The 11,354-nt window shown below is 42.5% G+C and overlaps 1 protein-coding gene across 2 annotated transcripts in view; it reads right to left on the bottom strand.

Moving 5' to 3' along the window:
* The window catches only part of sestd1 (SEC14 and spectrin domains 1), a 64,195-nt gene that overhangs the window by 27,930 nt on the left and 24,911 nt on the right, over positions 1-11,354 (bottom strand). For both annotated transcript variants that reach the window (XM_030381035.1, XM_030381036.1), the window contains exons 10-13: positions 9,877-10,031; positions 9,163-9,285; positions 8,809-9,003; positions 463-577 (exon numbers count right to left, since the gene is read on the bottom strand). In XM_030381035.1, coding sequence (XP_030236895.1) covers positions 463-577; positions 8,809-9,003; positions 9,163-9,285; positions 9,877-10,031 — 588 coding nt within the window. The remainder of the gene's footprint in view (positions 1-462; positions 578-8,808; positions 9,004-9,162; positions 9,286-9,876; positions 10,032-11,354) is intronic.

The raw sequence follows: 11,354 nt of genomic DNA, 5'->3' as shown, positions 1-11,354 counted from the left end.
GTGAACAACATATCCTGACATTTGTACCCTGAAAATCTCCTGAATAATACTACCCCTGAGGTAGTATTTTCTCTGTATGAAATGTATACCTTATATGTGAATGAGGAGTAGAAAGTCTGTATTTCTCACACCACTTCAGTGGGCATGTTGATGACGCTTCTGCATGTCATTGAGTGGCCCCCAAAATGATAATAAGCCTGTTGCCTTTTGTTTGCTGAATGGTTAAAAAATATTTTAATATTGGCACTGCTGTTAAGAGTAATTTGTGGTGAACGAATGTTATACGTTGTAAAATTATAGGCAAAATGTTATAATATTATGTGCTCAGAAATTTGTTACATTATCGACTGGGGTTTCCACACTATTGCTATGGGTTAAATTATAACTAGCAAAAACTCTAGTATATATAGAGTTTGGATAAATAGATAAGCCCTAAACATCATAGTAGTACATCCTACTGACCCACAGCCTTCAGGCTCTCCTCCAGCTGCTTGAGACTCTGCTGGATGGAGGCTCCGTCCGCCGGCACCACGTCAGCACAGAGCATGCCCAGCAGGCCGTCCAGCTGCTGGGACAGCTGGAGAACACCGAGAGGGGGAGAGGGAGCGGGGGGGAGGGTAGAGAGGGGGCGAGAAGGAGGGAGAGAGAGGGAGGAAGGAAGGAGAGGGAGAGTGGGAGCGAGAGGGAGGGAGGAGTGGTGTGTTAAGTGTGTAGTAGTTTGGTGTGTAGTGTGTAGTAGTGGTGTGTAGTATTGGTGTGTCGTAGTGGTGTGTATAGTGTTTCGTAGTGGTGTGTAGTAGTTGTGTCTTGTAGTGGTGTGTAGTAGTATGTAGTATTGGTGTGTAGTTGTGGTGTGTGGCAGTGTGTAGTAGTTAGGGCTGCACGATATGGGCAAAATATGATATCCCGATATTTTTTGGCTGAATGGCGATATACAATATATATCTTGATATTTTCTATAGAGTGGGTTAGATGTAAGTCAAAAGCCACATGTGAGATGTTGCAAGCGCTTTTATTAAAACATAGGTCCATATGACTGCAACATGTGATTTTGTATCGTTATTTTCAACAGAATTGAATGAACATATTAAAAAATAAAGGGACGTTTTCACCTTCTTCACAAAATAATCACCTATGCAAAACATTATAAAGCTGTAGGTTACACACATTAGCTACCAATAAGAGCATTGGCTTCGTCGCATTGTCCTGCGTACTACGGTGAGGGTTTCAGTGCGCCGTAACTTTAATCCCCCGCCCCCTCCCTTCTCCGTTCCATTTGGGAACATGTTTGGTTTCATTTCGCTTGTTTCGTATATTTTAATTAATTAATTAAGAGCGTCACCAGAGGGCGCCCCCAACACATTTGCCGAGCGCCGGCCCTGGTTTCGGGGCAGAAACAACTGCGGCCGGTGATGCAGCAGCAAAGCCACAGAGTTTTACGCATTCCTCACTGCACTTTGTGCCGCTGCTGTAAATGGTGGAACAGATTTGTCGTGCTTCCACTTTTAGTCGCAACGGTTTTGCTACACTCTCTACAGATGACCTGCAGCTGCTGCTCATCTGTTTTTTTTAAACCCAAACTATTTCCTCATTATGGAGCCGTGGTTTCTCCTCTTTGAAACAATTTCGTCTCCCGCCGCCGTCTCGTTTTCTTTACGGGAATCATCCATGCTTGTTGTGTTGTGAGGGGGCGGCGGGGGCGGGAATGAGGCGTCTTTGCACACGGCACGTTCGGAAATACAGAGTGAGAGGGGTCGCGCTCACAGTATCCAAGGCAAGCGCTGTAGACGCTTGAGGGGGAAACTGACCATTTTAACGAATATCGATATAAACGATATTGTCAAATCTTGTATCCCCTTGGAAATGATATCGATATATCGTACATAGCCGATATATCCTGCAGCCCTAGTAGTAGTGGTGTGTAGTAGTGGTGTGTTTAGTGTGTAGTAGTAGTGTGTGTAATCTATAGTAGTGGTGTGTGTAGTAATGTTATTTTTGGCGGCCTGTTTTAATTTTAGTCTAGTCTTTTTCTCAAGCTGTCATTTTAGTTTTTATTAGGGGTCCAAGCCAACAGGTTGGATCCCTATTGTTTTTGTGGTGTTTCTTATTATTATTCCCAGCTAGAAGTGGTACCACAGCCCAAACCGTAAATGGTGCACACACGCCAATTGCATGACTAGATCCAGGTACGCGAGTTTACCGCAGACGACCAAATCCAGACATGCCGGCCACTAGGTGGCGCTATACCAAGGAATACGCGTTTGGGGCTGTAACTCCCACACCGAACCTTCCACAGTCCAAAACGTTAGACACACAGATTCACTGGAGTCTGCTGCATCTTTTGGCATAGGCCACGCCCATTTGCGTCGATATTTTTTTTTTTTTAAAACGTTAAACTGCTTTTTCCCTACTCCTCCCACATTTCTTGACCAATCGACACCAAACTATGCACACAACATCTTCAGATGCACACGCAAAGGAATTATCGAACACTTTTTGATCCGACCTTCGACGACGAAACGGTAGCGTTTTGAATATTTATTTATGAGCTACGTTACACTTGGAAAATCAAAAATCAAAAATCCCCAAAAACCCATAATTACACATCGGATCGAGTCCAAATTTAACACGCATGTTGGTGCTACCCTTAATGTCGTTCGATAAATAATTCGGAAGATTTCGCCATTCGGGGGCGCAATAAACGAGGAAATTGTATATCTTCTACCAAATTCCGCCATTAGGGGCCGCCATAAACGAGGAAATTGTTTATCTCCTAATTAGCCAAAGGAATGTTCTGAAAACGCGTTTGGGGATATAACTCCCACACCGAACCTCCCACAGTCAAAACCTTCATATCCACAGGTTCACGGTAGCGTTTTGAACACATGCTTCGCATTGTGCAGGCGAAATGCACATTTCTTGGACCCCTGCATAACTGCTTGCAGTTCTAGTTAGTTTAGTCACGTTCATCCTCTTTTCAGTCTAGTCAAGTTTCAGTCTGAGCATTTTAGTCTTATTTTAGTCAGAAATATCCATGACTATTTTAGTCTAGTTTTAGTCAAAGCAGACTGTATTAGTCACTTTTTGTAATGCAATTCTATTTAACTCAGTCAATATAGTATAAGTAGGCTACCTAGTAGTATTGAAAAAAAACAACTTTTTTTTTTTTGCCAAACCCATTTCACAATTCAAACAAGATAATCTTATTATTATATTATTGTTACCTTATATAGACTCAAGAATACATCCATTCCAGACATGGAAGACACTCTGATATGAATTTACAACGTATTTATTTTACCAACCAAACATGTTCCGTCCATATTAGAACGGCGAATTCCGACACTGAAAACGATACTTTTCAAAAACGATCGCTGAGCCGGATCAATATGAAAACGCTGGGTTCACGTTGTAGTGTGGTCAGGGACTCAGGGTAGACGGAGGCTTTCAGATGGCGTTCGGTTGCCATGACACTGCCATGACGCTGCCACAAGCTTGCGCTCATCCAAAAAAAAATGGCAGGGGAAAAGGAAATTATGATTTCTCTGTGCAATGTACTATGTATCTTCAGTTACAAGTTGTACGTTTTTATATTTACCCGGATTAGTGTGGACAGGGCCTTACGTTTTCATTAACGCTACCACCACAGCTGCGTCTTGTGAATCTAAATAATGCCGTGACGAGCGGGGATTCAGGAAGTAACGTAACCTGATACAGCCCCAGAAATAAATAAAATAAACAATTTTTCTCGACTAGTTTTGGTCAACGAAAATGAAGAGACATTTTCGCAGAGTATTATTTTGTAAAACACATTTAGTCTCGTTTTTATTCGTCAACAATATTGCATTATGCATTTAATAATAGTTATTGTCACATGACCAGCATTTACGTTGCGTCTCGTCTCCCTCACGTGATAAAGGGTCATTGACGACGATATTAGGCATAATTTTCGTTGACGAAAGCAACACTAGTGTGTGTGTGTAATATTGGTATGTGTAGTGTGTATAGTGTGAAGTAGTGGTGTTTATAGTGTGTAGTAGTGTGTTTAATGTTTAGTAGTAGTGTGTGTAATGTTTAGTAGTGGTGTGTGTAGTGTGTATTGGTGGTGTGTGTAGTGTGTATAGTGTGTAGTAGTGGTGGGTAGATTCAAGATTTTATTAAATGTCCCACGAGGGCAAATTTGTGGAAAGGGTGAATAGTAGTGGTGTGCATAAGTGGCGGCTGGTGGTTTTTAAAGTGAGGGAGGAAGGACTGCGCGCTTGGTTGCAATTGGCCTGTTTGCACTGTTGGTGTATGGTGGCATAAGAATGAGGCTCAAGTTGTTTCAGGTTGTTTTGGTGAACTACAAAATAGTAGGGAGGGATAGTTATGTGAATAAAATTGATACAAAGCCACCAGTGGCATCACTGTAATTTGAAAGCTGGTGGGCAGCATGTCTTTGAAATGGACTACAAGGGCAGAAGGAAAGGATGCAAAGCCCAATAGTCAAATCAGGCCTACTCTTGATTTGTACAAGTAAATAAAAAAACCTGGGCCATTTTTTGCCCTCAATGACTGAAGTTATTGGTTGTAATTGACCTATGTTTATTTTCAGTTACAATTGTTTTAAGAAAAGACTCAAGACCAAAAGTGATGCCATTTAAAATGCATCATGATCTGAATCATTCACCCTTTCCACAATATCAAACAGAACGGTCAGAGTAACAAACTAGTAAAAGAACAAGAACATTATTTCAAACAACCTGATCTATAGGCATGGTACCTAGCAAGGAATGTCGCATAGCAGCACCAACGTGAACTTGACACTTTGTGGCGTTTGGTTGCCCTGTAAAGATTTTTGACACCAGTGAAACCATGAACAGCCCACGTTGGAGATTTGCCATTATTCATTAGCAAACAGGGCCATTAATACAGTTGATTGCTAGTAATGCTACCAGTAAGCCATGAGTACCTAGCAAACCATGTAGCACCCACAATACTGACGTTGCCATTACTTTTGGTGATCTCAATTTTTTTCTTTGGTCGCAAACTTAACACTAACTCAATGAATGGAATGCTTTGTAATTAAACATGAACAATGTCCTCTGTTTCCAATGTTTCTATTGTACACTTTATTCGCAAATGTTAGAATCACCTGATTCTAACAGGTGATTTCACCTGCTTTGCGTCTCTGAGACTGAACGGCACTACAGGCAGAGTGGATTTGTTATCGACAGCGTTGCCAGATTTGGCAGATTTACCACCCAATGATAATTTTTCCAGCCTAATGTGGTGAAAAGTAGCCCAATTGGGTGGGAAATCTGCCCAATCTGGCAACACTGCTCACCAGCCAGGGATCCTGCTTATTGGTTCATATAGCGCAGCCCGAATATATTTTTGCGCGAATCAGACGCCTTAAGGTCACACCCACTCAGAGGAGGACTTTCCTCCTCTCTCCCATTGAAACCCATGTTATTCACCTGCCGCCAGTACTTTTGTGGAAATGAATGGGAGTCAACGGAGGCTGAGGGAGGACCTTCCTCCCTGAAGTAATTGTCAATAGGCGATAGGGGGAGCTAATGTCCCTTTACCCAGGGAAACAAACATTATGTATTCAAAGGCATTAAAGTAGTCATATTTAAGGGCATTAATTCATTACAGTAGTCTGGGCAATCTACATTTTTTTATTCTCAACAATGTTAGGGAGGATCTTCCTCCCTCTCCTCAATGGAGAAGCCTCCACTGGTGTGCATAGTGTGTAGTAGTGGCGTGTATAGTTTGTAGTAGTGGTGTGTATAGTGTGCAGTATAGTAGTGGTATGTATAGTATGTAGTATTGGTGTGTATAGTGTGTAGTAATGGTGTGTATCGTGTGTATAGTGTGTAGTAGTGGAGTGGGTATTAGTGGTGTTATAATGTGTAGAAGTAATGGTTTGTAGTAGTGGTATGTAGTAGTAAAGGTTTGTAAAAAGTGTGCCAAGCCGCTCGTATCCGTTCTTCAGTTAAAGGAGGCAAGCAGCAAGATAGCTACAGCGAGCACATGTGTGAGCGTGATGACGGTTAGTTTCGGTTTGTGTTGCCAGATTGGGAATCTCCCGTTTTTCCAGCCTAACGTGATTAAAAGTAGCCAAATTGGGCGGGAGAATTTGCCCAATCTGGCAACACGGACGGCTTATCTTAACAGCCAAAGATGATGGTTTTGTTTTAGTAGAAAACTATCTACACACATAGGTTGGGAATGGTCTATGTTCAAAATAAAAGATCATTACAGGCTCTTTAATTCAAGCCCAAAAAAAACTTTTGCACTTAAATGCAATCTGGCACTTTATTATTTGTATTAAAAATTGAATGTTTTTGTTTTTAAATATCCGGTAGAGCAAAGAAATAAAATAATGAAATTATAATTAAGTTGATGTGAATCGATCAAAATCGTATCGTGACAGACTTTTTGGTGTGTGTATAGTGTGTCGTAGTTGTGTGTGTAGTTGTGGCGTGTAGTTTGTAGTAGTGTGTGTATAGTGTGTAGTAGTGGTATGTAGTGTGTAGTAGTAGTGGGTATTGTGGGTATAGTGTGTAGTGCTGGTGTGTAGTATGTAGTAATGGTCTGGATAGTGTGTAGTAGTGGTGTATAGTCAGTGGTGGGTAGAGTACTGAAAATCTATACTCAAGTAAAAGTAAAATTACCTCCTTCAAAATCTACTTTAGTAAAAGTAAATATTCCAATTTGAAAACCTACTTGAGTAAGAGTAAAAAAGTACTTTGTTTTAAAGTTACTCAAATTACAAGTTACTTTACATTTTTGTATTCTGGTGCTTGGATCAGTTAAAAAGACATAACGTGTTAGAATCAGTAGCGTGCAGTGCCCCTTCATTTCGGTGTGGCAGAAACTACTGGCGTATGACCACACCCACAATTTATGTATATTTTTTACATATATATTTTGAGCTACATTAAAACATGTTAACTAAACTAATTGTGAGTAAGAATTAAAAATAAACTAATAGCCTAATGTTACTGCGCGCTTTTGAAGTGCCATCCGCAACACTCGTCATATGATGTCCCTTATAGGGAAGTTATTTCTTCCATATTTTATTTTAACAACAGGCTTAGCGAGTGCATTGCAAGTACATGAAAAGTAGAAATACAAGTCATCAATCAAGCAGACCTTTGATTTGGAACTTGGCCCGACGATGTGTGCAAATCTCTCAATAACAACACTTTTGAAATCAGATATTTCTCAATAACAGCTGTTTAAATCAGGTATGAAATCAGGTATGCAATTTGAATACCTGCTGAAATAAATAAATAAATAAATAAATAGTCTTCATTGCGGAAAGATGCAGGCGGAGCAATTCGATTTTAAACAACAACAGTCCTAGAATATGACATGGTGCGTCTTATAGCGCGGATTGCAATTCTTATTGCAGCCTGCAGGGTTATGTCAGAAACATACGGAGGGACGCGGTCGTTGAGCTCCGCCGCCCCACATTGCATGACACGTTAAACAGAACTCAACTCGAATCGCCACCATCAATTTGATATCAACAGATCAAAAAAAGTCGGAAAGCCTACAGAAACTATAGATAATTAATGTGACAATCACATTATTAAAAATAAACTTTGAGCAATGATTTACTGAGGAACTATTTTTTTTGGGAGCATGCTTTTGCAGGGAGTTCGCCGCCCCACCTGCCCATATGGACGGCACGCGGCTGGTTAGAATGAGTGAGTGAGTGAGGGAGAGAAAGAGATGCACTCCTGAAACATTTCTTCACATGTTGTACAACAAAAGCAATATGTACAACAAAAAATGTAATTTAATTTCAAACAAATTTGCATTAAGCTCTGTGCATGTGACAAAAGGCAAGAGCTTTGTAGGAACACAACCAATTAAACACAAACGAGACTGACTTGGTTGGCTGATTGGGCAATCAGATTTATCCAGCCTACGCACATAGCATGCACGCACACTCAGAGCCAGACACGACAATGACGAACAAGTTTGTGAGTGGTCTGCAGAATACAGTGTAACATAGTTTCTTAAGAATTATATAAACTATAGCCTACGTGGACCGTAACTCCGCACCCCCTGGCGAAAATATCTTCCTGCGCGTCTGCATCAATGCGTTTCTAGTCCTCAGTCCCAACGTAACGGTCGACTCACGTTGCAACCTAGGGAAAGCGCGTCGCTAACGTGTACGCTTGTATTACAGTCAACGAAGATAATGTTTTTGTCAAAATACTAATTTTAATGAAAGCACAATGGAAAATGTAATTGAGTAAAGAGTAGAATTCTCTTAAAAAAGGCACGTGAAAAGTACTCGTCACCCGAAAAATGTACTTTTTTACTCATTTGCGTTACTTGTAATGCGTTACTACCCACCACTGTGTATAGTGTGTAGATGTGGTGTGTATAGTGTGTAGTAGTGGTGTGTATGGTGTGTAGTAGTGGTGTGTATGGTGTGTAGTAATGGTGTGTAGTAGTGGTGTTTATAGTGTGTAGTAGTGGTGTGTATAGTGTGTAGTAGTGGTGTGTGTAATGTGTAGCAGTGGTGTGTAGTGTGCAGCAGTGGTGTGTATAGTGTAGTAGTGGTGTGTATAGTGTAGTGGTGTGCATTGTGTGTAGTAGTGGTGTTTGTAGTGTGTAGCAGTAGTGTGTGTAGTTTGTAATAGTGGTGTGTGTAGTGTGTTATAGTGGTGTGTGCGTATAGCCTGTAGCAGTGTTGTGTTTAGTGTGTAGTGTAGTAGTGGTGTGTATAGCAGTGGTGTGTGTAGTGGTGGTGCGTGTAGTACTGGTGTGTGAAGTGTTTAGTAGTGGTGTGTGTAGTACCTCGTGGGCGGAGCCGTGGAAGCTCTGTGCTGATTGGAGGAGGGTCTGCCTGTGCTCTAGCTGATTGGCCTGTCGATAACACACGTCACTGAGCTGCTGCTGCAGGAGGCGCAGCTCCTCCTGCTCCTCCTCTTCCCCCCCACTCAGCAAGGCAGCGATCTGCTGGTTCAACTCCACATACACTGCAAACCACTCCTACACACATAAACACAAACACCGAAAACCACCAGCCCACCCATAGTTATAGACATACTTTTGTTTAATAGTGAGTGAGTGAGTGAGTGAGTGAGTGAGTGAGTGAGTGAATGTGTGAGTGAATGTGTGAGTGTGTGTGTGTGTGTCTCTCTCTCTTACACTGTGCTGGCTCTCGATCAGTTCGTGTTGGTGCTGCAGGTCCTGAGACTCCCTCAGTGAATCCCCGATGGCTCCGCTGGTCTTCAGCTGGTCGCAACCCGGACCCTCCAGCCACTGGACCACCTAACACAGGAACACTGTGACTCACTCATACTACTACTTGGCTCTAGTGTGCATTATAGTGTTGGTAGTGTGTGCGTGCGTGCATGTATTAACTATAGCAGGGCTGTAGTTGTGTGTATAATATAGTGTTGGTAGAGTATATATAATTGTGTGACTGTAGTTGTGTATAAAACAGTGTTGGTAGAGTATATATTATAGTGCGCGTGTAGTTTTGTGTATAACATAGTGCTGAGGGAGTATATATAACAGTGCGTGTGTAGTTGTGTATATAATATGTTGGTAGAGTACATATTATAGTGTGTCTGTTGTTGGCCCGCCAGCAGTTTTATTTGGCCCTCCTCATCATTTGGCAATGTGAAAAAAATATGGCAGATTTATTATCAGTTGATTATCCAAAATTATATTTTATTGGTAGAGTGATTTAACTTAGTCTCTGAGCGTTGGACTTCACCCCTCAAACGTAGGAAAACATTCACTGAACTAAGGGTGGGATTCAAACTGTCAATCTCTCACTCCTTAAAGCTCCAAAGGCCCAGAGTGGGGTCAAGACCCCTAACCTCTAGTGTGTTGTGTGTATTCCATAGTGTGTACCTGTGTGACCTTGGCGTGCACCTCCTCCAGCTGGGAGCGCTTGCTCCTGAGCCTTCGGGCCTCCTGGTACCGGGTGTACTGCTCCCTCAGGGAGTCCAGCAGCCGCAGCACCTGGGGCTGGGCCAGCAGCTCCTCCTCCATCGGACACCAGGGGGCTGGGGACACACGGACCATCAGGGGACACACGGAGCATCAGGGGACACACGGACCGTCAGGGGACACACGGACCTTCAGGGGACACACGGACCTTCAGGGGACCAGGGATACACGGACCATCAGGGGACACACGGACCTTCAGGGGACTAGGGTCACACAGACCATCAGGGGACACACGGACCATCAGGGGAGACATTGACAATCAGGGGACCAGGGAACATCAGGGGACCAGGGCCACATGGACCATCACTCCCGCGACTCCCGGCCGCCACGTCTCCCGTCGTGCCGCGGCACCCTGCTATTGCAAGCCATCCCCGCCAGAAAACGCCATCATTTAGTCGCGTATCACCTTCATTACGCCGTAAAAAACGCTGTAAAATGTAGAAAAACTGCGTATTTTACACCGTCATGCGCAAAAAAACGCCGCTTTTTATGCCGCAATTAAGCCTTTCAAGAGCGCGCGTAAAAAGCGCAGTTTTGAACATCAAACCGCACGTAAAATACGCCGTGTTTGTGCACATCACAACGGTGTAAAATACGGCGTTTCTCTAGTATGCTAATAATATCCGCCCTTCTTTTCTCTCAGCCAATGCATTTGAAGTGTTTGCACCCAATCGCTGAACAAGCAGACCAAATCAGTTCAGCACAGATCTCCTCTCATTTGGCGTTAGTTGTAGCGTCATATAGATATATATATTAGTAAATGCAGTTTCAACGTTGTGATCACCGTGGCCCAATCGATAGAGACGCTTGCTCTGTAGGCAAGAGGTTGTCGGATTGAATCTTTTTATTGTCAGATTTGTGCTTTTGTCAGATGGTCACGCTTTTATGATCGCAATGCTTTTTAGTCCGCAAGCCAGACCTCCTGTGTTATAAATTCCAAATTCAGTGCCTTTTTAGTCATCATCATCTCGGTGTCTTGTTACACGCTTTATAAGTTAATTATATTCAAATTATTACAGCCATGGAGCCTATATTTTCGTGGAGTTATCGTTACATCCTCTCTTGTTCAATCGATATAAATACACAGTGGAAAGGAGTGAGAGGGAGCCATAGAGAGAGACACTGATGAACTGGGGAGCCAAGTAGCCTAACTGATAGGCTTAAGAGGCCCATCAGCCCATCATTCTTTCGAACCTTCCTAAAAAAATTCAGTTTTTCCCAAAACTCCTCTTTACATGAACGCGCGTGCACTGCTCTAACAACGTTCAGAGGCTTCTAACAGTCTACTGACTTAAATGTGCTATGTAGGAGGGGGAGACGAAGGAATGTTGTTGGATTCAACTATAAAATATCTCCCCATCAAGGCCAACAGCAGAGTA

The sequence above is a fragment of the Gadus morhua genome, chromosome 16 (assembly GCF_902167405.1).
Source record: "Gadus morhua chromosome 16, gadMor3.0, whole genome shotgun sequence".
NCBI classification, from domain to species: domain Eukaryota; kingdom Metazoa; phylum Chordata; class Actinopteri; order Gadiformes; family Gadidae; genus Gadus; species Gadus morhua.
Note: the sequence above shows the minus strand (reverse complement) of the source record. Positions and strands in the feature narration are given on the sequence as shown.